We start from the raw sequence: 27,644 nt of genomic DNA, 5'->3' as shown, positions 1-27,644 counted from the left end.
CATCCCTTCACCCTGCTCCGTTTCTCTTCATAGCACCTGTCCCGGATGAACTGCACAACTCTTGGCTTATTTTCCGTCTCCACCCACTAGAACGCAAGGCCCTTGAGAGCAGGGAGCTCGATTAGCGTGTTCAGGGCTGTTTCCCAGGCCTAGCAAGCCGCTGGCCCTGGACCAAGAGTGTGTCTATCAGTAGAAAAGGGTACCGGCAGTGTCCCTACGTTGAATGCTTGAGTCAGTGAATGCGACTGAAGTTGGCTCTCCTAACAAAACCAGGTGACAAGCTGGCTGAGAGCCAAGTGCACGAGCACGCGTGAGACCTGTGATCAGCCTGCAACAAAGGCTTGTGTTCAGTGAGCACTTATTAGGCACCAGGCGCCATTTTCAGGGCTTCACGTGTTTGAACCCTTTTAACCCTCACCGCCACCCTGCTTGGGGGCTCCACTGTGTCCACCTTCAGGCAGGCACAGAGGGGTACAGGCGCTTGTTTAAGGCCACACAGCTGGAAAAGGGCAGAGCTGGGATTTCCACCAGGCAGTCCGGCTCCAGCTCCCACGCACTTCTCGCCGTCTTCCACTGCCTCTGAGAGAGAAAATTCTAGACCAAGGGCTTGAGCTATGCTCAGTCGGGCCTTTCAGAATCTGACTGGGGATTTTCCATATATTTTCTTTTAAGCAATTTGAGGAAAGTCAAGGCCGGACCAGTAGCAAAACAGCCTTTTACCAGGCGCTGCAGAATTCTCTGGGCGGCGAGGCAGCGGACGAGCACGTGCAGGCTGCGGCGACATGGTACTACTCCCTGGAGCACCACGCGGATGACTACGCCGCCTTCTCCCGCGCCCTGGAGGCGGCCGCGAGGTGAGCCGCCCGGGCGCGCCGTCCTGCCTCCGCCTCCCCGAGGCCGTGGGGATGCTCAGATCCCCCGGGAGGACCGGGGCCTGGTGCCGCTGCTTCATCTGTGTCGGTCATTCAGTCCACAGCGCGGGCTGCCTGCCCGCCAGTGGGAGACACGAGGGGTGACCCACCCCTCCCCTCTGTGGTGCTCGCGCGCCGTCAGAGGGTGCCTGCTTGCATATGCCCCGAACCGAGAAGCTGCGCTCAGCTTGTGTAGATGGAGAGCGGGCGGGGGGCAGTCCAGCAGAGAGGACCCCACCTCCAGCCCAGTACCTGGACCCCTGCTGCCCTTGAGAGCAGCGGGAGGAGAGCTCCAAGGGTGGCTAGAGCCCAGGCCTCGTAAGCATCGGTAGTTTTCAAGCCTCCCCCAGGTGACTCTGCTGGGCGGCCAGAGTTCACCTTCCACAGGAAATGGAGGCCTAGACAGGGGAAGGCTTGTGCCTGATGTCACACCCAGAACAGAAGACCCGGGTCTCCTGACGCCGTACATCCCCTTCCCGGGGGTGGGGAGTGCTGTTTCTGCACTCACTGCTTATGCGTCTTGTTGCTCAAGTCCACTGCTTCGAGCTTCCTTCCCTGGGAAAGTCCGCCCAGGTCCCCCAACCCAAGAGGGGTTAGTGGGTGCCTGCACCCATCACAGGCTCTGCCGTCCCCAGAATGTCCCTCTCAGCACCGTCAAGAGATAGCCAGGATTCCAGTTCTCTCTGCCTGCAGAGCCCCCTGGGATGAGACCGCAGTGGGGACTCCAGCTCTCGTGTCACCTTTGAGTTCCTCACGGGCCGCTTGACATGTTCTGTTTCCCTGACAGGCCCCCCTCCAAGCCGGGAGAGTGTGGTCAGGTGGTTTCCACATCCTGTAACTTCTTTCCCGTCCTCGGGGAGGGAGGTCCACACTGGCCCATGCTCACTGTCCCCGGGGACAGAGCCACTGTCAAGGCTCAGAGGCCTCTGCTGAACTTGACTCGGATGTTGAGGCCCACTGTCCTGCTTGGTCATTCCTCCCAGGAGCCTGTGGTTTCCAATCAGAGGTTCACTAGCTCAGAATAAAACTTTGTACCACCCCCTGGCATCTTGGGGACAGGAAGGCTCTAATTTTCCTTCTAGTAGAGAGCTCAGCTTTGAACAAAATAGCCAACACCTATTCCTGGAGGCCCAGCCCCAGACTGGACCTGAAGAACTCACAGATGTCCAAATCCTGGACCCTGAGAGGCTCACAGCCAAGTCGGGACTGGCTTAGATCAATGTTGTAGAAAGAGCTCAGGGCTAGAGTTCAGAAACCTATGTTCATTCTTGCCCCAACTTTGCCTGTAACTGTCTTTGAGGACAGTCTGTGAACAGGGGCAAGAGCAGAGGCCTGAAGGAGGGCAGGTAACCAAAAAAGGCTTCACTGAGGAGGTGGACTCCATTCCTCCCTTAGACCAGGTCCTCATTCTCTCCTGGCCAGACTGAGGCAGCAGCCTCCATGGGCCTCCCTGCCCCCAGTCTCCTCGGTAAGGTCCATCCACAGCGCTGCCAGGGTGGAACCTTCCACTCCCAGCTGTGACAACCAAAAGTGTCCCCCAGACATTGCCAAACGTCTTCTGGAGCGTGGAGGCATCCCAGCTGAGAGCCACTGGTCTAAAGGTGTCATAACCTGAAACGTCCCTGAGGTCTCCATCTTCCTTCAGAATGCACAATTATTTTATGTTCAGCTTCATAGTATATTATATTTATTTTAATATAAAATGTTTTGCTCCCAAGTCTTTGAGTAAAATTGATGCCCTGGGAAGATGTTTGTCCCATGGGACTCTTGACCCTGCGATGCATCGTATGGACATAGTGTGTGATCGTGGCCCTCCATGAAGCAGGCTGGACCATGCGCCAGCAGGGGGGCCAGCAGGGGCGAGAGGAAAGCTGGAGGGTGTGAGGAGGGGCGGGGGGTGTGCTCTGCAGGCCTACGCAGAGGGGCTGGCTGGTGGCCCAGGTCCCTTGCCTGGGAGAAGCCTTTACCCGGCACTGTTGTCCATAGAGCTGTGCATAGCTAGACCCCATCCTCTGTCCTCTTCTCACCAGGGACTACTTTATCATCTGTCCTGTGATCGACATGGCCAGACACTGGGCAAGGAGAGCCCAAGGAAACGTCTTCATGTATCACGCTCCTGAAAGCTACGGCCACAGCAGGTAAGGTGGCTGCGTGGCCACAGCGGGTGTTGGCACACAAAGAGAATCTGGCAGAGGGTCCCTGTCACTTCTGTGATCCACAGGGCAGCAGAGAAAAGACGGCAGGACCATCATACAAGTCCTGGTTCAATGACATGGGATGCGTCACTTAACTTTTCTGAGTCTCAGTTTTATCATCTGAAAAATGGGTAGAATAGTAATCACCACTTTATCTCATAGCCTTGTAGGAAGAGCAAGTAAAATAAAAGATATAGGAAGCAGTTTGGAATTGCAACATCAGACATTCGTTGACTGACCTGGCTTGGGGGGAGGAGCCATCTTTATTAATCCTACCTGTTTATGTCTCTAAAAACTGAACACTCAGCTTAATTTAAGAAAATGACTTTCCAAAGTATAAAAGGATTTCTTTTGCAACCAAAGGAGTTTTATTTACCCCTAATTTATATACCCTTCTAACTTCCAGAATAAGTTCAATGTATCTTATAATAAAAGTCTCAAGTGCAATAAAATTATCAAAATGGAAAAGAAAAATAAGAGATACAAGCAAAAGAAAACCAGTGATAAAGGAAGCGGCGACCAGTGGGCCCAGGATGTGATCCTAGTTTCCCGGAAGCCAAAGAAAAGATTGAAAAGTAAAGAAGAAAAGAACAAAGGTTCGGTTTTCATAGCGCCATCAGCTAAACAAAGGAGCAGAGAGGAGTGGTGTCATAAGGCATATTTGGTCTCGGCCAGTGGGAGGGCAAAGCAACGTGCGTCGCTGGGGCACAAGGTTTCCAGGGCATTGGAGGGAGGACTGTGAGGCCGCGTGTTCTACTTCTTCATGACCTTACAGTCCTGAGCTCTTCACCTGTGCTGGAAAACCCCAGATCCCTCCAGTGCTGGGCCAGTAACTTCCCACATAATCTGATGTGATTCCCACAAATTACATCAGATTAGCCACTTCACATTGGAGCTCCTTTGGTAACAGAGGGTCAGGTGTCACAAGATGCCAGAGTGTGTTGCTTCATCTCATTTGAGAGTATGAAGCAAGGACATATGGAGCAAGGACATCCATCGCCCATGTCCATGGTCTGTTACTGAGTGTAAGAAAGTCAACTTTTTTGGGGGGGCTGTGTTGGGTCTTCGTTGCTGCCTGTGGACTTCCTCTAGTTGCGGTGAGCAGGGGCTACTCTTCTTTGCAGTGCACAGGCTTCTCATTGCGGTGGCTCCTCTTATTGTGGAGCACGGGCTCTAGGCCTGCAGGGTTCAGTAGTTGCAGCACATGGGCCCAGTACTTGTGGCTCATGGGCTCTAGAGCGCAGGCTCAGTAGCTCTGGTGCACGGGCTTAGTTGCTCTGCGGCATGTGGGATCTTCCCAGACCAGGGATCGAACCCGTGTCTCCTGCATTGGCAGGTGGATTCTTAACCACAGCGCCACCAGGGAAGTCCCGAAAGTGAACTTTAGAGCTGAAGGATGAGCTCCACTACTAGCCAGCTGTGCAGCCTTAGGCAGGCTCCTTTGCCTCTCTGATCCTCAGTTTCCTCATCTACAAAATGAGGCTAATGGTTTCCTCTCACCGAGTTGGTGTTAATAATATCTGGATTATAAATTATCCCTCTCTAACCTGTGTTGCTTTGCGCCAGCATCAAGGGACGTCTTACAACCATACACGATTTCTTATTATAATTGGCAACATCCCTGTAGTAGGTTGAACAATGGTCACCTGAAGATGCCAGGTCCTAACCCCTGAAATCTGTAAATGTTCCCTTATAAGGGAAAGGGGTCCTGCAGATGTGATTAAGTTAGGGATCTTGACGTGGGAAAGCTATCCTGAATTATCCCAGTGGGTCCTAAATGCATTCACAAGTGTCCTCATAAGAGAGAACAGAGAAAGATTTGCTACACATAGAAGAGGAGGCAACGTGACCACAGAGGCAGAGATTGGAGTGATGCACCCACAAGCAAGAAATGCTAGCACCCACCAGAGCTGGAGGAAAGAGGAGTGGCTTCTTCCCTAGAGCCTCCAGAGGGGGCCTGGCCCTGCCCGCACCTGGAGTTTGGCTCAGTGAAACTGGTTTTGGACTCCTGGTCTCCAGAACTGTGAGACAGTAAATTTCTGTTGCTATAAAGTCATGAAAGTTTGTGGTAATTTGTTACAGGAGCTATGAGAAACTAATACAGGCCCCCAAACATTCTAGTTTTCCTAAACAAGCACTCGTTACCTGGTTTCCCCCAACGGGTTATTCAATTTATAACACTTCACGGAACATCCATCTTTGTGAGGCCAGCGGTGTTGGAAAGAGCATCTCTGTGTTACAGATAAAGAGTCTGAGGTTCAAGAAGTTCCACGTGATTTCCCCAAGGACAAGCAGCCGTTGGTTATAGAGCAGTGACCTACTCATAGCTTCTCTGAGCCCCAGAATTCTCTTTCCACTAAAACACGCGGTCTCTCTGCTTAGAACTGTTTATAATTCCAACTTGATTTACTTCCTAGATTCAAGCAACTGCCTCCAGGTTGTGGGAAGGGAAGTAAATGCCAGGCTAGGGCTCTGGTGAGAAGGCATTTGGGAGAGAGGGAACGGTGAGAAGAGCCGAGGGTTTGCACAGAGATGAAAGGAGGTCTCATAATCCCGTGGCCACCACGTCCAGGAGGCCAGACCACATCCAGGGAGGCCAGGCGTGGGAAGCCATTCGTGGAGTGCTCTGGCAGCGCCTCCCCAATGCCAGGGCTCTCAGGAGTTCACACCCAGAGCGCGAGTTCTTCGATCTGGTTCTCCACCTTCCCCTCTTGGAAGGCAGAGATTGTAGGCAGAAGCCGCGATACTCCTGCAGCAAGTCCATCAGAAGCCTTCAACGTGTGCGAACAGCTTGGAACTCCAAAAGTTGCAAGTGGCAAAAAACTAAGAACTGCACCTGTTATATGAGGACAAAAACAATCAAAACATAACGTAGCAAAAGGATCCATATGATTCCAACCAGCATCAGTAATGCTTTGAGCCCACCTGTATTTGGTTCCTAGGGCTGCTGTAACAGAGTACCATACCCTGGCGGGTTTAGAACAACAGGTATCGTCTCACCGCTATGGAGGCCGGGAGTCTGAAATCAAGGTATCGGCACAGCCGCACTCCCTCTGGAGGCTCTAGAGGACGATCTGCTCCAGGCACCCCACGCCCCAGCTTCTGGAGGCCTCAGGCATTCCTTGGCTTGTAGACAACATCTTTCCACTGTGCAAATTTCTCCTTTTTATAAGGACACCAGTCAGACCGGATTAAGGCCCACCGCAATGACCTCATTTTAACTTGGTTATCCCTGCAAATACCCTATTCCCAAAGAAGGTCATATTCTGAGGTCCTAGAGGTCAGGGCTCCGACATATCTTTTAAGGGGGACAGAGTTCAACGCAAAGCACCACGCTTCTCTCTAACATGACAGCCCTGCTGGGGAGGCTCCCGAGGGGCAAGGGTGCAAAGCAAGCTGTTCTGGACCTGGGATCAGGGTGGTTCCCGGAGGAGCAGCCCTTGAACAGAATCCAAACCACATCCTCAGTCTCTTGTGGCCAGTTTGGGTTTCTCTGTTGTTGAAAAGCATCCTCACGCCCCTCTGGGGACCCACAGACAGGACGCCACTGCGCTGATCCACAGAACCCTCCTTGAAAGGAAGCCACGCCCGTGCATCAGAACCACACAAAGTGCCTCCCGGGTCACCTCAGGGCCTAGAGACCCTCCTGGCACAGAGGAGGCATAGTAGGTGCTCAGGAAATCATGCTGAAGGACAGAAGCTGATCCAACTACCTCAGTTGACAGGTGGGAAAAGGTCTCTTCCACTCTAGTTTACAGGCTCCTTGGGGCTCGGTTTTGCTTATCTGCAAAATGGGAGTAAGGAGGTGGGACAGGTCAGGAGTAGTGATTCTTCACTGAGCTCTGTGGACCCGGGGGAGAAGGAGAGCGAGATGGAGGGTCCGAGCTTCCCAGCCCCTTTCTCTCTACTTCATAACTGAGCTTCGATTAAAATTTCAAGGTCATTCAGTTTACAGAGATATGAAAAATGTCTGGGCTCAGTCACCTCTCAGACACCTTCTGACTCTGACATTTTATCAGTTTGGGAGGAAAGAGACACTCAGAGCCACTGAAACATTTGACAGGCAGAGATGTTGCCAACTGTACAAAGGCAGAAAGTGTCCTGGGTAGAGCAGCGACTCTGGGCCAACTGCCTCGTTAGAAACCCACCTTGACGCTTATTAGCTCAGGGACCTAAGGCGAGTCACTTAACCTCCTTGGTGACAGTTTCTTCAACTGAAAATGGGAAGAAGAATAATCGTACCTACTTCAGGGGCTTATTGTGATGATTTGTGTATAGAACAGGACCCGGCAAACAGAAAACGGTAAGAGTGTCTCATTATTCTTGTCCCTCAGAACACGTTCTTGATATCTTTCTAGGCATGTATCATCTCTCCCCACCACGACCATAATATGGTGCCATCTATATAGTAGATACTTGAATCAATGAATGAATCATAGAAACTAACCCATTTAATTGTTGGCAAGTTTATCTTTTCTGCTCGAAAAGACATCTCTCTCACTCTGCCCTGGAGCTGTCACACTCTCATTTATTTCTGGCTGAAATCTACAGACTTAAAATATATGCGCGTGCCTTATGGTTTCAGCCATCTGTCTGTGAGCATATATTAGCCTTCCTGGCATAGCTAGTGAACAAAACACAATAAATTACCACTTTCTTGCAGACTCTTGTTAATTGATCACAGCATTGCATGCTCACCTGGATTATGTAGATGAGATTTGCATCTCTGAAATTGAGGGCCAACTTTTGTGAGGAAAGAATAAGTGTAATGGATGGGGGAGGAGACAAAAAGAGGAAAATCTGCAGTGTGAGAAGAAGGTGCAATTTTAAGATCCAGATTCAAAGAATCATAGACTATGTAAGATGATTTCATCCAACTCATTTTACAGATAAAGAAACAAACGCCCAGAGAAGACTGGAATTATGTCCCAGTCACAGAGCCAGTAAGCGGCAGTCTGGACTCAAACCCTGCCTCCTGCCCTTTCTCCAGTTTTCTTTCAATTGCACCCACTTCAACCCAAAGCCTCTGAGTGCCTACCACGGCTAGGTCCACCTGCTAGCTGTGCGACTTTGGACAAGTTGCTTAACCTCTCTGAGCCTCCATGCATCTTTATCTATCCAAGGGGAGAGTAATAGTGCATGTCCCACAGGGCTGCTGGAAGGGTTCAGGGGTGCAGTGTCTGCATCTAGGGTGTGTTTGTGGGTGTGTCTATGTGTTTGTACACACCACAATGCCTGGCAGCTTTGCTCACCAAGACTATTGACACGAGGACAAAACTTAGCAGTTTTCTTTTGCTCATTTCTGCTCACTGGGGAGATTTTGAGCCAGCTTCCTCCATGGCTCCCATCTATAGCCCGCTGTTTCATGAAGAGGGATTTTCAGTGACGACTGTAATCCAGGGTTTCTCAACTTGGACGCTGTTGGCGTTTCGGGCTGGATAACTCTTTGCTATGCAGGGCTGTCCTGTGCATCCTGTGCTGTTTAGCAGCAACCCTGGCCTCCGCCCAGTCAATACCAGAAGCACCTTCCCAGTTGCGACCACTGAAAATGTCTCCAGACAAGGCCACTCTCCCTTGGGGCCCAAAATGGTCCTCTGTTGGTAAGCACTGCTGGCATCCCTTAAAACGGGAGTTATCACTAACACCACCTGGAGAGAAGGTGTGACCCCCTTTCCCAGATCTTATCCCTGAATCAACACAAGATCCCCCCGCCGCCAGGTACGGTCCCTGGTCCCACGGACCCTCGGGCAGACCACAGTGCACCACAAACTGGAGCATCTGGCTCTTCTGTTACAAAGCTCACCTGGAAGGCTGGCAGGCTCTCTCCCGTGGTCACACCAGGCAGGACCCTGGCCTGCTGTCCACTCCTAGGTCTGAGGCCGTGGCTGTTCTCTCTCTTGCCCGGCTGTGTCTAGGCGCCACCTCCCACGCTCTGCTGGGACTCTTCCCTCCCTGCCAGTCCCGGCATCGCCATCTTGTTGATGACAGTTGATGTCTTGCTCTCTAACCAGCTCCTCCCATAGGACACTCTCGCCCAAGTGTCTTCCTAGGAGGGACCCACATTGTGTCCTCTGCCACTCACGAGCCACGGACTCCAAGACCCTGTGGCCAGCCCAGGTTTGGGAGATCCCTCCAGGAGCCAGGCCCCAGCGAGTGTAGAAGGGAGCACTGATGTATTCTCTGACGTTGCCTGTCCTTAGGGGGCTTATCCTGGCTCTGCCTCTCACTTCGAGCCTCTGGCAAGTGACGACCTCTCTGAGCTTTGGTTTCCTCATCCGTAGATGGAGCTAATAATAGTACAGTTAGAGGAGTGTGTCGGGATCAAATAAGACAAAACACGCAAAAGGCCTAGCTAGCTGGCTGGCATAAAGTTGGCACTCAGTAGGTGTTACCAATACTGCTTAATGTCTTATGCTGGGAGAACCCACGTTGGAGTGAACAAGATCCAGGAAGAAAGCAACCACAGAAGAAGTGGTTTTTGTGTACTAGCTCCTGAAAGATTTGCTGTGGCCACTTCAGAGGGGAGATGGGGACCCATCATCTTAAGATTCCTGGGGGTGGTGCCAGTTCATCGTTTCCCATGGAAATTCACCTCGGGGCTGTGTGCGAGCCATCATGCTTGAATTATGTGCTGTGTTCAGGTCCTTATTCCAAAGTCCTTCGCCCCCGGAGTCCTGAGATGTCATTGCCACGTCTCAGCGGTGCAGAGGCATCTTAGAGAGATGAGACTTGACTTTGAATGGGCAGTGGGGTAGGGCTCTTGGGATTAAACACCTACCCAGGCTCCATGTAGGCTGTTGGACCAGTCTTTACTTTTGGGAAAAGCAGTTCAGTGTAGTGAAAGAACACATCCTTGGAGGTTAAACCAACTAGGGTGTTAATCCCATTTCTTCCGTTTGTTACCTGTCTGCGTTTGAGCAAGTTCCTTCACCTTAGTTTCCTCACCTAGAAAATAGGTGTAGTTACCTCTCCTTCATAGTGTGAAGATTCAGATCAATGTACATTAAATGCTTGGCGTGTTGTAGATGGCCAATATTTGGGTTATTTTCCTTTTAGGAAAAATAAGGTTCTGAGAAGAAAAATTATCAGAATGACTAAAGAGGCAGTAACGTTCCTCCTTCACAAGTTGTCCCAACCCTGGAAAAACAAAGACATCAATTCCAGGCTCAAGATATTTTGTACACCACTGCATTGGCATTCTAGATGTTTCTGTGCATTCCAGGGGCCTTTAATATTCCAGATTCCAAGTATTATGTTTTTACTTGACTGTCTTGGTGAATTAGTTGGAATTAGCAAACCGAAGCAACTATTAAGTGGTTGAATTCTTGAACTGGGTCCATTGGCCTGGCTACATCCTGTGTGATTAACAAGATTATTTCCCAGTAAAGATGGAAGTAAATCATTTTCTGAGACTGAAGCCAAATTCATGATGTATAAGGGCTTGTGCTATATATCCTCTTCAACACTGATTCGACAAATAATTACTGTCTTCTCTGCCCCAGATTCTCTGAGATGGAGATCCTAGAGATGGAGCAGCTGGTAAGACAGAGAAGGGCTACCATCTTGGGACTAACACTGTAGTCAGGAGGGTGGGCTGATGAGAGTCTAGGGCTAGGATGCAAAGAACAGACAATACACAAATAAATATGTAGAGTAAATTCAGATAACTGCCCTAGGAAGGAGAAAGGGAAAGGGATTGACATGTTTGAGGATAAAGATGGACAGAGAGCTGGAGTTTATTGAAGAGGAGGAGAGTAGTTGGAGATATGGGGAAAAAAGACAGGGTCTTGCAGTTCACATAAGAGTTTGTAAGCTGTGGCAAGCAAAGAGATAGTATTTTATCTGAGTATGATGGAAAGTCATTGGAGATTTTTAAGACAGGTTATATAGAACGCACCTTGGTCTTTTCTCTCACACTCATAACACAACTCACTAAAAACCAGATTTTTAATTGAATGTAGAATAGAAACCCTGTTATCCAATATGATGGTCATTTAGTTAATCAAAAAAATCAATTAAAGTGGGAACTTATGACTAATGAATATGCCTTAAACATTTAATTTTCACTCTAAGCGTACAAACGTGCATTTACTTGCCATTCTTCTCACGCAGGGTCAAAAGTTTGAGTAGGAAAATGTGGTTTGGAGTTCTCCCTTTGAAATTTGTGCAAACCCATAACCATAATGCAAGTGGATGTCCACTTCGGGTTTCTTGAAAGTGGGGCATCCACGTGATAAGTAATGCATTTAATTCAGCTCTATACGCACAAGAAGAACTATTACTGGCACAGACCGGTCAGTGCTGAACACAGTTGGCTCTTGGTAAACATCTAACTTCCTGGTGAGAGTAGATGTGTTGGGCCAGGAAAGTTCAGCCGTTTCTGAGCAACAGTTGTTACATCTCATATAGAGAATAAAATGCCCAGGTTAATCCAGCAAGTCCTCTGAAAGCTTCGCCTGATTTGCCAAACCATATATCATCCAGCTGTGCTGGGCTTTAGGGAGTTATGGAAATATTGCAAGTGTTTCATCTGGGGCCGGGGTTGGGATTGAATTATTTAAAGTATTGCTTAGCGAATCTCTTTGTAAAACGCGAGCCAAAGCATATAATTACTTCTTGATTAATTCCTAGGCAGAATCTGAACTTTTGCATATTAGATTTGCCCAAAGAGAAGTACACTGGTAAGCTCCTATTTGTAAGTTATTTAACAATCCCTCAAAAAAAAAGAAAAAAAAATCCTGGGAAGCAGAAGGGCTTTTATTCCTCCATGTTCCCTAATTTCTTTTGGAGGAAGTTATCTAGAGATGCTGGCTAAAGATTAAAAAAAGGAGTATATTTTATGGGGATGAGGTCAACAAACCTCCTCTTTCAGACAGAACAGCAAGGATAGAAGTCTCTGGAACAGCAGACTCTCAAATCAATCCAGTGAGATGGGGTGGAGCAGTGGGCCCCAGCCAAAAGCCTCTTCATGTGGCCTGTTTATGTCAAGAAAGATCCTACCCAGTCCCTCTCTTCACCCTGATCCCCAGCTCGGGTCACTGTGTCAGCAGGGCCCAGTGTCAAGTGCGTTCCTCTGGGGACACCATCTCAGTCGTGCTCCCTAACGAGCCCCAGTGTCCACAAGTGATGCCTCTCTTATACCGGAAGCAGAGCTCAGGTCAGGAGCTTGTACATGAGTAGTCTCTGAAAGGTGGCTTTGGCTTTTGAATTGCTGGAATGCAGGATGACTGACAGGTAAGGTTGGGGGACAATCTGTAAAAAGAAGCAAACTTCTGTCTCTCCTGGATAACTGCAGCCACCCTGTGATTTCTCAGTTCTAAGCTTTCTTCCCAGCCTCCTCCGGCAATCGTTCCGAAAGAGATGCAGCCTGTGACTGGCTTGTGTAGAAACCACCAATGTCCTCTATCCCTTAAGATGTGGCCCTCAGTTCCTTCTGGCCTCATTTCTCATGCCTTTCACAGGACCGGAGCCTAAAGACCTTAGCGAGCATGCGCTTGAGTGGTTCCCAAACTTTTGATTTCCCTGGATCAGGAAAAACTCCAATTTCATTTTTCAGCGTGATGCACTTCTCACAATACATGAGGCCCAGAGCGCTGGAGAATCCATCACCTGCCGCCGCAGCTCCCCGTCCTGCCTCCACCCCTCTGTGCCAGGCCACACCTCCCACCCCATCGTCCGTACAAAGCGCAGAACCCAGTCTGTGATTCACACACCCCGAGTCTCTGCCCGGACACCCGTCCACACTTCACCCACTCCTAGAGACCTCCACTCACGTTTCAAGGCACAAATCAACGATAATTTCTCCTTTCTGACTTTCTACAAACTCCTCATCATTCCCTTGCCTGAAACAAGTAGTATTGCTTTCCTGTCTCTTTTTATGAAGTTTGTAAGCAATTCTATCATTTGATATCTATTTATCTATCATGCAACCCACAGAATTTTATTTTTTTAATGTTGGCTTCTTTGCATTTCCTGTCAGACTGTGAGCTCCCTGATGGATGGCAGACTTATGCCTCTTTTCCCCCAGCACCTATTCAGAGCATGGTGCACAGTAGGCATTTGGCAAACATGACTCAAGTGCAGTCCTGCCCCGACAGGCAGTGTTTTGCCACTGTCCTCACTGAACTGTATTCACATCCTGAAACCGAAGCGCACACTCGTTGTCCCCCGGACTGTGTGGCTGCTCAGCTTTCCCACCCTCTGGCTAAATGTACCGTCACCAACACCAGCAGCAGTAGCTCTTGCTTGGATGGCAATTCGTAGCTTTTAGAGAGATTTCCACCCACCATCAGTCTGTCAGCATCTGGTAATGCCACAGGGGAGGCTGAACAGGGATGATCAGACCCATTTCACAGGTAGAGCAGCCGAGAGTCAGTGGGGTTTGAGCCAAGCTCACCCAGCCTGGGCAGGGAGCTTTCCTAGACCCCACGTCCACATGGGACGATGGGAAGATCCAGACCTGGTCTGAGATAGGATGCGTGACTATCAGGTTAGGGAAGGATGATGGGAAGATTATTATCAAAGACAGCATATGACACCGAAAAGCTAAATAAAAGCAGTGCGGCCATATACCCACATGAGTGCCACAAGTCTGGGTATATGACGTACCAGTGATCAAAGCCAGCACAGAACCTAGAAGCCACATTAACAGGCATGAACTGTCTACCTCAACCTGCAGCACTGCAGCCATTCAGCTAGCGAGTTCCTCCTTTTACCTCGTCAGTCCCTGGAGTGTCCTTCTGTGTCCCCCTCTGCCGACGCTGATTCCAAATCCCTCTTCTTCCTCCAGAGGGTCAGGGACTCTCAGCCCAGACTCCCTGAGGCCTTGGTGCTCCGATCCCATAAGCTCTCTTCCAAGGCTCCCACTGCCTGCCCCTCCTCCAGATGTCTGTCTTCAGCAGCTTGAAATAACTCCAGCATCCTGGTAAGGATCAGCCCTGCTCAGGAACAAGCAAAGCAGCCGTCCTCATGCACAGCGAGCCCTCAGATGAAACAGATCAGATGCGCTGGAAGGCCAGGCCTTTCCCCAAGGCAGTGCCCTGTCAACTCTGGGTGGCGGGCTGGAGCCAGCTCGCGTGTGCTCCCAGGAGCCGCTGTGCACATCTTTCCCCAGCTTCACGTTCTATGACATCACTTTGGGAGTTTGGCATCGTCTATGGTGGGAGACCGTGGAAACTGGCAAAAGCCAATCATTAAGCGTTTACCGTCACACCATCGGCACAGATCTTCTCGAGAACGTGATGAAAACTATGAAGCTTCTCCCAAGAAATATGCACATACGCAGTGTCACGGCATGTGTTATACCTAATTTCAGGGAACTTGTGGTCCTCTGAAACCCTGTGCTGGACCCTCAAGCTAGAGACCCTTATTCCTAAGCTTTCTGACGGTTCTCATGGGGAAACGAAAATAGCAATGAACACTGGAGCCAGATACTGAGCAAGGGATTTGAAAAATTTTGTTGCTAAACCTCATTCAATGTTTGGAAGCGTGATTGTGTCACCATTTTACAACCTCAGAGAGGTTGTATACCTTCCCCAGGGTTCCATAGCTTTAAGTGGTTGAGCCAGGATTTGAACGCTGTTCACTGCACCATTTGGAAGAAACAGTGGAAAAGGCCGCTGTGGAAGGCAGGATACGGCCCCTCCAAACATCCACATGTGCATCCCACCCTACCTGTGAATATGTCACCTTACGTAGCAAAGGGTCTTGGCAGATGGGATTAAGATTCAGGACCTTGACGTAGGAGATGATTCAGGATTACCCAGGTGGGCCTGATCTAACGACACGAGTTCCCCAAAGCAGGAGAGGGGCCAGAGGAGTGGGTCAGAGAGATGGGACGAGAGAAGGACTCCACTGACTGTTGATGGCTTTGAGGGTAGAGAAGGAGGACCGTGAACTGTGGCCTCTGGGAACGGCCTTCAGTTTACAGCCCGCGACAGAACGGGAACTTGGGTCCCTCCCCTCAGGGATCTGAATTCTGTCACATCCCCGATGAGTAGGAAACAGATTGTCCCGCAGCCACTGCCAAAGGAATGAAGCCCGCTGACCGCTCGATTTTGGCCCGATGAGACCTATGCTGGACCTTTGAACTCCAGAGCCTGTGAGATAGTACATGTGTATTGTTTTAAGCCCCTTAGTTTGTGGCATTTCTTAGGGGGCAGCAGTAGGAAAGGAATAAAGTCACTTTCTCTTCAGGACCTTCCGAGACGTTTCCCTTCCACACACTGTAGGGGAGGAGCGGGTTCGGGGGGTCGGGGCAGCGGGGGGAGGGGCCGACCCCTGCGACTCTGGGCTCCCCCGGTTCCTATGCAGCCACTGAGATGCACAGACCTCAGCCAGCCCAGTGGTGGTAGTGGTGCCGGTGGACGACCCCGTGCAACAAGACCAAGAGGACAGCGGGCCTTGGAGTCCAGACCTGGTCCTGGCATCGCTGCTGAGCTTCAGGGCCTTGGGAGGAAAATGGCCTCTGGGAGCCTCAGTTTCCTCCAGTGTAAAACTCCATGAATCATTCCGATACCACCTACTCACGGGGCCCTTGAGACAATCAAGGTGACAGTGATTTGTGAGCTACCAAGCGTGGGTATTAGTGAGAGATTTTTTATCGCCCTTCTTACGATGTCTATCTTCCTGGCACGTTTTTGTCCTGTGTTCCTTTCCCTTTTATGGCTCCTAAAACACCACTGAGAATTTGGGGCATTGTTACCCAAATTAACGGGTATTGATTTGGTCCTCAGCGCTGCACCCCCAGAGGTAGAGTAGACAGAGACAGGGTTTGGGGTCTGGGAAACAGCTTCCGATCCTGGCTCTCCCGTGTCCCTTCACCTTTCTGAGCCTTGGGTCATTGCCTGGAAACGATGCAGGTGATACACTTTACTTCCTGGCTGGTCCTGAAAGTTGCTGATCAAAGACCAACCACAGTCCCTGGCGCATCTCGGGTGCTCAGGAAACAGTAGCTCCGAACAGGCGCTCATCAGGGCTGGCCACAGACTCTGGGCTCTCGTCTGAGCTTGACCAGAGCTGGACAAAGGACTTGGCTCTTCGGGTCCCAGGACCTATAAATTCTGATGCCACTGCCTCTTTCTGCTTCCTGCTCAGGAATGAAGTAAAGCTTACAGCTGCTCTAAGAGGGTTGGGGCCCCTGACAACAGTTGCAAAGAGACATCACCCTTTGGGACTGTTACTCTCTCCATCCTGACCGAGTGCTGTCCGTCCTGTGTGGCTCACACTGTCTCGTGTTCTTTCTATGATGCCTTCCAGTGGAGGTGGCCGATATTCACACATAATAACCATGATCACAGTAGTCCCTGGCATTTGTGAAACACTTGTTTTAATAGCTTCCACATGCGATGGCTGCTCTGGTCTGTATATCACAATGTAGAAACTAAGCCTCAGAGAAGTCAAATGACTCATCCAAAGTTCCACAGGTGACAAGTGACAGAGCGGGGTCTCTGCTGAGTGACTCAGTGGCGTGTCGTTTCTTCTGCGCCGTGCTCCTAGTCACATGTACACTTGCTGATAATTCTTATGATGAAAGCAGGAGTTCCAGCTCTTGAGCCCCTCAGAAGTCCCCAGGCTGGGCCAGGTGCCTGGCTTCCAGCTCCAGCCCCGCGCTGGTGGGTCACCTCAGTTCCCGACATGAGCAGGCAAGGGATAGCAGAGAAGGCCCCCTCTTGGCTTGAAATGTTCCCCTTCACATCCCTAATCTTGAGGGTCCCCTTTCCCGTCTCTGGGGTCATCACAGTGAGTCACCCTGAGCCAGCGTCACACTGTCTATTCACACAACTTTGCATCTTGATTTAGAGTAGTTTAGCCTCTGTACAGATTGCCTTTATCTAGGAGCCACCTGGTCTGAGCCCTTTCCCAGGACATCTGTCCAATCGGTATATCTGCCCATTACGCCAGCGTGGATGAGAGTCACTGGTCGCCTGGCCAGAGACACTGCTGCTACCTTACAGATGGTTGATTACATCCGGAAGTATTTAGAATGATGGATGAGAAAGCAGTGGGCCAGGCCTTTAAGTACCTACTGCATATACACCATCTTATCTCCAGCTTCACAGCAACCGTGTGCAATAGGTATTTTGTACCCGTTCCGTAGATGACGAAGCCGGGAATCAGGGAGGTCAAATAATTTTCGAGAAGTCACACAGCTTGAAATTGGAGGAGCCACGACCCGGGGATGGCGCCCCTGGGCCCCTCCAGGCCTTTGGTTAGCATCATGCTCCCTAGCAATGTTCCCGACCCGACTCTGCTGCTCAAGTTACAGCGTGTCTCTGTGTCAGTCAGGAAACCTCTCTGAACTTCATCTGTAAGATTAGAGATTGGCTCTTGTGATAAATTAGGCCAATTCCAAGGTCACAGAACACAGTCTCCACCCAAGATCGTGCTCATTTCTAACACCAAGTGCAATTCGGGGGGCGTTCCCCAAATCACCCTCCGGTCTGATAATTCACTAGAAAGACTCACAGACCTCACGGGAAGCTGCTTTATGCGTGGCTGAGGTCGTCACAGGGAAAGGATGCAGATTAAGATCAGACAAAGGAAGAGCGACATAGCGGCGGGCCTGGGGGGTTTCCAAACACGAGCTCCGCTGCCCTCTCCCCATGGAATCAGGAGGGCTCACCCTCTGGGCATTGATGTACGACGATGCACACAGAGCAGTGCCGACCAGGGAGGCTCCCCCAGACTTGGTGTTCAGAGGTTTGATTAGGACCCCGTTACATAGGCATGATTGATTGCCTGTGTGGTTGGTGTCAGCCCCCAGGTTGACTGTTACCATGTGACCCAAAGCCCCCCACCCTAAGTCACGTGGCTGGTCTTTGGCATGGACGGCCCCTGCGCTGAGACTGCTGAGTGAGGCCACATTTACAGAAGGTCCAGCGTGGCCAGCCACTGCCCTAAACAAAGACACTCGTATCAGGTATGACATGGATTACCTCCCAGACACCAGAGGGCAAAGGCCAGACTTCTCCTTGGGAAAAGCCAGTTTCTCTACTACACAGCTTTAAAGTCCCTCCAGGTTTTCTCCCACTGCTCACTCCCATGGCCCCCTGTACCAGTGCCAACTCAGTCCATTTAAACCACTCATCTGGCTTCCAAATCTTTATTCCCCCCGTCTGCTGCATATTAGATATCCAGCTCAGCACAGCATATATATTACTGACCAGCTATGTGCCAGGCACTGTGTTAGGGTTGGTTCCATGGATGAATAGCAACCTTGAAGAGCTGGAAAGTATAAGCCATCTATGAACAAGGACTAGCACAGAGAAGGGGTTGAAAATGCAGGCTGTTTCGAACAAACAAATGTTCAATTGATACTCTAAGTATCATGGTTGGAATGTGGTCAAGAGAACATTCTCTTGGAAAATTGCTTACAAACTTATAGAGGTTGTTTCCAGGGAGTTAAGTGCTCAGCACTGGGTACACTTTAACCTGTAGATTTGCCATGGATCTGCCCCAGTGGGGCCATTGGACTAAGGGCCAAGCAGAATCTCTACTAAACTAAGCACCAAACAGTAATCCTAAACATAAAGAGAGAAAAATCTTCGCTGGGCAAAGAATATTGGATTTTGGCTCCTTTGGTTCTTCCAGCAGTTTATTATTCCTTTAACTTTTGCTCCTTCTTCTTTCCGTGTGTTTTCCCAGCTTGGAATTGCTGGCAGATGTTCAATATGCCTTTGGGCTTCCCTTCTACCCTGCCTACGAGGGGCAGTTTACTCTGGAGGAGAAAAGCCTTTCCCTGAAAATCATGCAGTATTTTTCCAACTTCATCCGATCTGGGTGAGTGGATCACGTGTGCCTGGAGGCTGCCCCGCGCATTCCCTCCCCTCCTTCTGAAATCAAAGGCCACACTTTGCGTTGATGGACTCACCCTTTCCTCCCTACCACTGGTCTCCCCAGCTCAGCCTCCCCTTCTAGCCAAAATGACCTTTACATAGATTAGTCTTAACAAAGAAACATCCCAGTCATACACTCCCTTGTTCAGCCACATTTGATGGCTCTAGATCAGACTTTCTCCCCCTTGGCACTGTTGACACAGGGCTGGATAAGTCTTTGCCTGGGGCTGTCCTGTGCATTGTAGGCTGTTTAGCAGCATCTCTGGCCTCCACCCATGAGATTCTGGGAGCACCTCACCCCTGTACCAGTTGTGAGAACAAAAATATTTCGGATATTGCCAAATGGCCCCTGGAAAGCAAAATCACCCCAAGTTGAGAACCACTGTCTTAGATGATCAAATGAAGTTACGACACTCGAGACCCTTCCTTGTCTGCCTCTGGCCTCCCCACAAACCTCTATTCTAGCCCAGCTATAGCATACTCACCATTCCCACTTCCAGAACTGGTTCCTGCCCTCCTTTCCACCCTGTGGTTTACCTGTCTACCAGACAAGCAGTGCTCACCTAGCACGGTGCTCAGCCCCCTGGAAACTTCAAAGGGATGTTGACCTTCAAAAGGAAGGTGGCCAACAGGTTTGCCCAGCTCCTGGCCCACCTTCCTGCACAGGCCTTGGGCAAACAAAGGCATTCCAGACACTGTCTGTGGTGTCCAGATAAAGGACGCCAGGACTGAAAGAGACACGGTGACGTCTTGAGCGTTCAGAGAGTCAGAGGGCAGCATTAGGTCCTGAGTGACACTGCTGGGTCGCGAGCTCACAGCTTTCCTCTTCCAGAAATGGCCCAAGAGCGATGAGTTCGGGCATCTGCAACCTCTGTTGTGTGTAATGCAGCTGTTAAGAGCACAGCCCTGGAATCCCACAGGGCGGGTTCAGCTCCTGCTCCAACACCTGAAGATGTGTGACGTGGTCCTCAGAGACCACGTGTAAGTGGGAAGTGATCCCAGGTGATGAAAGGAGAGAGCAGTTTCCCTCACGGGGAACTTTCTTGCCTCCTGGGGAACTTTCTTTCTTTCTTCTCATTCCCCCAGAAATCCCAACTACCCGCACGAGTTCTCCAGGAAAGCGCCTGGATTTGCACCCCCCTGGCCTAACTTCGTGCCCCGTGATGGCGCAGAGAGCTACAAGGAGCTCAGCATCCTGCTGCCCAATCGACAGGGCCTGAAAAAGGCCGACTGTTCCTTCTGGTCCAAGTACATCCGGTCTCTAACGGCCTCAGCAGGTAGGGATCCAGGGCCACTGGGTTATTGGGATGCCATTGGCATTGCCCCTTCCTGTGAGGAACTCACAGTCTTTGGGGGGGCGGCTTCTCTTTGTCAAGGGCCCCCTGTTCTGATGGGGGATGGGAGGGGCACAGGGAGAAGATACTGGGAGGCCTGGGCTGGGGAGGGCTGGGCGGGTTCAGTAGGGAACCGATGGCAGCATTGGTGTGGGGAAGGAAGGCAGGGTCTTGAACCTCACGCCTGCTGCCCTTGGTGGCTCGGACGAAACATCTTGGAGAGGGATTCCTAGCCGGGGGAGAAATGGGTATTTCACTGCTTCCTGTTGAAGAGAACTTCCTGTTGCAAAGGTGCTGAGAAGAAGTGAATCATAGTGACGGCACGGGGAATATAGAGATCAATGCAGTGCCCTAAGAAGCTTCCAGAAGAGTGGGGGAGTGAGTGACAGAACCCAGCGAATGTCCTTCAGCTTTTTGGGTGCCATGATGGAAGTCTACCCCCAAGCTAGTGAGACCCCCAAAGGAGGGAGGACTCACATCTCCCCGGAAGCCTTCCTGGGGGAGGTGGTGCAGGGCTGAGGTTTTCAGCGTGACAGGAGCTCTTCACGTGGGGAGGGGCAGAGTGTAGCATTCAGCAGGGAAGCGACCTTTTGCCCAATATACATTTTAGACTCTCAACTCTGCTTTTATCTTCTCAGTTGATGAACCCAAGTCCCTTGTACCCTTAGCATGTCCCTAGAGCCAGGAAGTAAGTCTGGTGCCCCACCCCAGAAATGTCCCTCTGTAGGGCATTAGTAGGGAACTCCCATCAGAGGCTGGGGTCTCTTTGGGCCAAAGGGAAAGAGACGAGGGAGGATGAGTCCTGAGCCAGGTTAGACCAGCCTTGCCTCTCCTGTTCCAGATGAAGCTGAGGATGGGCCGTCAGCAGGGACTGAAGAGGAAGGCCATCCATTTGGCCCTGGGCTGACAGAAGACCTCCTAGGTCTCCCAGAGTTTGGCTCCAAGACCTACAGCAAGTGACCAGCCCCCGAGATCCACCCCCCAACCCTGCCAGCCTCACCCCAGCTGCCACCCTGGACACCCTATTCTCCAACTTAGCCACTAACTTTCAATAAAGTGTCTACATGCAGGGAAGCATTGGTGACTCAGATTTGTTCATTCAAGAACATCCCTGGGAGACACCAAACTATGTCTTAATAATGCTCCCGAGGTTTGAATCCCAGGCTGCTGTTTCCTTCCAGTAAATGTTGATGGAGCATCCTCTGTGCATCAGGCCCTGCTGGGTGCTGGGGACGCAAGGACCCAGGGAATGGGGATCCATCAAGGGCAGGCCCCAGAGTGACACAGCCTCACCTGTGTGTTAGAAAGAGTTCTCTTGTGAAGGTTCCAGAATGGAGGTAGGAGACCAACTCGGGTTGGGACAAATCTCTGAGTGAGAAACAGTATGGTCTGGAAAGAGGCCATGAGGGCAGAGATGGAGGAGAGGTCCAGATCCATGGACTCTTCAGGAAGTAGAATTGGCCTGACTGAGTGTGAGAGGGCAGAGGTGCAAGGATGCAGAATCATCACCCCAGCTATTGGTTGATTTGCATTTCCAGATAAGCACCTGAGTTTATCATTCATCTCCTGAGGGACACATTTATGAAGGCAAATCTTCTGTTTAAAACTTCTTCCTTCCCCACCCCATCCCCATTATACATACACGCAATTAACCCAAAGTCAAAGCAGGTGGAGCCAGTTAACAGTCTGTCATTTACATGGCATGTCATAAAATGCGTTCACACGTCATTTCATTTGAACTCAGACCAAAGTCAGTGAATATTCATATGTTGGGACTATCACCCCCATTTTGCAGATATGGAAGGCGGAGCTCAGAAAGCCTTATGTTATGCCTGAATTCACACAGGGGCAAAGTGCAGGATCAGAGTTCAACTCAGGTCTCCTGACTTCTCTGTTTCCTCACTCTTCCTGGACTTCACATAAATCTATAGCCACATCATGTGTCCTGTAAAACCTATTTATATCACTGAAAACCCCAGGTAACCTCTAACCTTCATTATAGGCTTTTTTTTGTTCCATTTAAGTAAACAAAGACCCAACTACAATGTCTTAACTAAAGAAGACTCCCAGAGGCAAATGGTCCCAAGATTGATCAGTGGCTCAGTGATGCCATCAAGGACCCAGACACTTTGTAACCTTCCTCTTTGCTATCTTCAGCACGTGGATGATGGCTCACTTCACTAACACAGTATAGCTGCCACAGCTCCAGACATCACATCCCCTCCTGACAGCATCCCATGCTGGAAGCAAGCAGAGCAGGGTACCAAGGGCCTTGCCTTCAAGTGCCTCTTTCTTTTCTTGGAGGAAAATCTTTCCCAGTAATTTCTAGCCAATTTCCCTTTGCATCTCATTGGCCAGAATAGAATTGTATCCCCACTTTTAGACCAATCACTGACAGTGGGGAATGGGCTTACCATGATCTGATGAGACCAGGCATGACTTATTCCCTAGAGTAGGAGATATTGCTGTCCCAACAAAGCTGGGTGAAGTTAGCAGAGATGAATGGAGACAGTTGTTGGGTAGGTAGCTGTCATTCTGCAACATAAACAATCTTTGCTCCCAAGACCAGAAGAGTTTGTCCCGCCCACCCATCCTTGGGGCCATTCTTGTTTGACCTGGAGTTGGAGTTGGCCCGCAGCACCTCTACCTCTTCAGTCCAGAGTGGGCTGTAAAATCAGGTGAGCATGAGTGCCCCCGTGTCAGAGGTCATGGCCCTGGTGCTTCCTGGTACCTTTCATATAGGATCAGGCTCCGGGGCCCGGGGACTCAGACGGGGGACAGGGGACACAGCGCCGAGAGGCAGTGCTCTGCCTTCCCAGGCCTGTTTGGCTCTTTTCGGGGATCCAGAGGTGGAGGTGGGTGAGATCTCTCTTTGTTTCCTGTGGCTGCCATAAGACGTTACCATAAAGGGTGAGGAGGGTGGTCTTAAGACAACAGTAATGAATGGTCTCAGCTCTGGAAGCCAGAATCCAACAGGAAGATGTTGGCAGAGCCAGTGTCTCTAAGGCTCTGAGGGAGAATCCTTTTCATGCCCCTCCCTCAGCTTCTGGGGGCTGCTGGTGACCCGTGGAGTCCCACCAATCTCTCTTCCGTCTTCGCACATACTTCTCTGTATGTGTCAAATCTGCCTCTCCTGTCTCTTACAAGGACACCCTACATCCAAAATGATCTCATCTTGAAATCCATAATTACAACTGCAAAGACCACATTTCCAAATAAATTTATATCCACAGGTACTTGGATGAAGACTTGGACCTGTCTTCTGGGGGGACACAATTCAACTCACTGCAGGATTCAAGACCTGGGGGGTCTGACACTGTGTCAGGGAGGGATGGGAGGGAGGCTGATGCCCAGGTGGCCCACCCAGGACTGATCTGGGAGAGCCTTGAGCTCAGATTCCCGCCGGGGGAGAGAGAGGAAGTGGCCAGCGCGAACTTTGGGGTGAGGCTTCATGCACCCAGAAGGCCCTGCTGGCCTTGCTCTTTCCACAGCCCGGCCCTAACAAAACCAATAGCAGCATCACCATTTTCTGAGGTCTCACACCCTATGCCAAGTTTTGTCCTATAAGCACTGTCTCATTTTTCTCCCCCAAATGAAATCCTGTTCTTGTGTTGCCATCAGGAAATGGGTGCTTGAAATTCTACCCCTGAACCTTTGTTCCCTTGGTTTCAACTACAGTCTGTCTCCAGTTAAAGTGCCAATTCCCTGCAGAAGAAATGAAGGTTTCTCCTCTACCAGCACCTAGTGGGGGCTTTGAAATAAGACAGGCCTGAGTGCAGTGCCTGCTTTTTCAGGAGCTCACAGTAGGGCGGTGACTTGGAGTAATTCCTTTAGCCCAGTGGCTCTAGGCCTTGGCTGTTGGTTAGAATCATCTGAGTGCTTGTAGCAAATCCCAGCACCCAGGCCACACCCCAGATGGATTAGATCAGAATCCCAGAAGGGTTGTGGGGGGGGCATCAGGGGATTTTAATGCACAGTCAAGAATGAGCCCCGGGCTTCCCCGGTGGCGCAGTGGTTGAGAGTCTGCCTGCCGATGCAGGGGACACAGGTTCATGCCCAGGTCCGGGAAGATCCCACATGCTGTGGAGCGGCTGGGCCCGTGAGCCATGGCCGCTGAGCCTGCGCGACCAGAGCCTGTGCTCCGCAACGGGAGAGGCCACAACAGTGAGAGGCCCGCGTACCGCAAAAAAAGAGAAAAGAATGAGCCCCATTCATAAGCTCTCTAATCTTTAGTTTCATCACCTGTAGAATGAATTCAGCTGAGTTTACTGGATGAGCAACACTCAGCAATGTGTAAGCGGGAAGTATTTGTATTTTCTCCTACCATTTCCCATTAGTGGTCGGCAGAATGATGGCTCCCCAAAGATGAACGCAGCCTAATTCCCATAACCTGTGAATAAGTAGGGTTACAGGGCAAGGGGACATGAGGGTCGAAGATGGAGTTAAGGTTACCAATCAGCTGACCCTAAAATAGGGGGAAAATAGCTGGGATTACCTGGGTGGGTCCATTGTAATCGCAAGGGTCCCAAAAAACAGGAAGGGGGCAAGGGAGAGGACCAGAGAGACGCCAGCGTGAGAAGGACCTGGCCTGACACTGCTGACTTTGAAGATGGGGGAAGGGGTTATGAGTCCAGGAATGTGAGTGGCCTCTAGAAGATGGAAAAGGCAAGGAAGTGGATTCTTCCCTAGAACCTCTAGAAAGAAATGCAGCCTGCGGACACCTCGATGTTAATCCACTGCGAGTCACGTCAGTTTCTCATCTACGGAGCTGTAAGATAATAAATTTGAGCTGTTTTCAGCCCATAAATGTGTGGTACTTTGTTACAGCAGCCATAGAAAACTAATACATTGCTGTACTTGTTCAGAGTATATTTTCTCCTGCGCTTGGACCAAAGATCAGGCATAGCTTGTTAATTTCCTGGTAATAAAAGGTTCACTCCTGTCCAATATCAAAACCCCAAGTTCACCATCGATAGCCTGGAAAATGGGGCATTCACGTTCTTTAACCTGGTTGGGGTAGGTGATGCACTGATGCTCACAGAGCCCGTATGGCCCACCTACTTTGTAAACCCTGCACGCAGGGCCTAGCACCAGATGCCACCGGCTACTCATTTGCAGCCTTTGAAAACTGAGCTAGAGGACATCCCATTTGAACATTCTGTCATCATCCTCACGCCGGCTTTGCAGATTCACCCTCTGCTGATGTGCTGTATACAGGAACAGAACACAAGAAAGTACTGTCCACAAAGCCTGGACAGTTAGCCATCGATTCAGGCTACCTACTACATACCAGGCAGTCCGTGAGAGAGGCAGGGATGGGGAACCAGAGGGTCCAAGGGCCAGGCCGTCTTGGCTCTGCCCTGGAACAGCTCTCAGAAAAGCCTGGCCAAAGAAACACATACCGTAGTTAGACTGTCCGAGCTGGAGGAGGCCTGAACCCACGTCACGAGGAAGGAGCTGAGCGGGGCTCGCCCAGGCTCCACCGCCAGCCCTGCCGGGGCTGCTCTCAGAACTTGGGCCCAGCTCCCATTCTAGCACTTTCTCCTGCACTGCAGACATGCCTCTGCAAGTCCCTGTCTGTTCCCAGGTGGTCTGGGCCAGCCTGACGTGTGGCAGGGCAACCATGAAGACGTCAAAAAATTTCCCCGCCTCTGCTAAGGGCAGGAAGGCCCCAGGACACCTGGCATCAAGGCGAGGGTCACCCAAGAGCCAGGAGGTGAAGGGGGCAGCACCTCCCTCTGAGAGCCATGGTGACCTTGGGGATCAGTAAGGCAGGAATCAGGAAAGGAAGTGATGACATTCACCGTGAGTCCAGCGTCGTTCTGAGTCAGCTTCCTCCTGAGCCGGAAGCCAGACAGACAAGGGGATGAGGTGAGGAACTTTCTCAAAGGGAAGTTGTAACACAGCTTCAAGTCCCCCAGCTCCAGGCCCCAGCACAGAGGCCCCGGGCTGTTGGGAACTCGGGGAATCCAGGGTCCCCAGTGGAGCTGGGAAGACAAGGGCATCTCCTCCCGGACCATCCAAGGCTGTCAGGCCATCGGTCCAAGAAAGGTCTGAGCGTGTGAAAATCACCCGAGGTTCCTGTTCTCAAACTTTTGAGGATACGTAGGTCTCGGGTAGGGCTCCTAAATCTACATCTTCAAATAAACAATACTGCTACTTAAGCAATTCCTCCCTTGTTGCCCCGTCTGCCATAATCCCATTTTCCCGACTTCTCACAGTTTTCATTTTAGTTCAGTCTCCCCGCCGTGACTCTAGACCGTGAATTTGTTTCTATTTGTGATTTATCAGCGTCATACTAGGACTATTGATTTCCTGCTGAGAAAGCTGAAGACTTAGCTCACTTCACCTCGCCCAGCCTCTCGTCACAAACCTCCAAAAGCCCAGGAACGGTATAATTCTTATTTCTCCTTTTGGACACTTCTGTAATGCTGAGCAAGATATTTTTTCCTACGCCACCAATTTTCTAACAACCCCCATCTTGCTAGTTAAGTGATGAGTGTGTTTGCATCCTGATATCTCTTCTTCTTCTTTTCTTCTTTTTTGCTGTCCGGGCTCTTAGAATCATTCTGTCCTGCAGCCTCCCCTAAACCTTCCACGCTTTGTCCTCTCGGTGATTTCTACAGTTAAAATCCAGTTAACTTCATTTACCAGGTTAAGATTTTATATATATTGCTCACAGGCCAAGCTGTGAGCTAGAATTACACATTCTGTTCTCTTGGTCTGTGATGCAGCCTCTGGGCATTTCCAGAGGCCTATTCGTAGCCTCTAGATCAAATAGCTTCTCTTTTACTAGACTCCATCAGTTCCTTAAAATCATGCTATGTGTTAGAGCAATTTCTGTTTAGACTATAGTATTATAGTACAGCTTCTTGTTTTATCTAACATTTATAATTGCTTCCTTTCCTCTTCTTTTCTCTTCCCTTCCTTCCTTCCTTCCTTCCTTCCTCCCTTCCTTCCTTCCTTCCCTCCTCATTTTCCTCTGTATTTTTTTCACATCTTCCAGGAGTGTGTATGTTCTTACATCCCCCTTAATGAGTCTCAGCCAGGCTTGGGTATCACTGCCTTAAGGATGATATATGGCTTTCAGATTCAGACAGGAGTTTGAGTTCTGACTCAGCAGCTCTCCCACTGAATGACCCACCAAACCCCTCCACCAATGGGGCATTAGCTCCACCTGGAAAATGTGGACACGTCATCACTCTCCTGGCCCTGCTGTGAGGCTCCTATAAGGCAAGAGAAATCAATATCCTGCATAATTAGAAATTGAGGGACAATCATTGGAAGATGTTTTCATTACGAATATGTGTTTCTGTGCAGCTCATTCCCCACTTTGGGCCGAGCCCTATACTTGGTGCTGAAAATACA

The 27,644-nt window shown here is 50.4% G+C and overlaps 1 protein-coding gene across 1 annotated transcript in view; it reads left to right on the top strand.

Moving 5' to 3' along the window:
* The window catches only part of LOC149746907 (thyroglobulin-like), a 36,606-nt gene extending 17,716 nt beyond the window's left edge, over positions 1-18,890 (top strand). The window contains exons 4-6 of the mRNA XM_089899197.1: positions 673-854; positions 2,942-3,049; positions 18,752-18,890. Of these exons, the coding sequence (XP_089755323.1) occupies positions 673-854; positions 2,942-3,049; positions 18,752-18,890 (429 nt within the window). The remainder of the gene's footprint in view (positions 1-672; positions 855-2,941; positions 3,050-18,751) is intronic.
* The last annotated feature ends 8,754 nt before the right edge of the window (positions 18,891-27,644 follow it).

Source organism: Delphinapterus leucas, chromosome 17 (genome assembly GCF_059928025.1).
Source record: "Delphinapterus leucas isolate spDelLeu-1000000601 "Yukka" chromosome 17, BTC_Dleu_Yukka2, whole genome shotgun sequence".
Lineage (NCBI taxonomy): Eukaryota > Metazoa > Chordata > Mammalia > Artiodactyla > Monodontidae > Delphinapterus > Delphinapterus leucas.
This window is presented reverse-complemented; position numbering and strand designations above follow the sequence as displayed.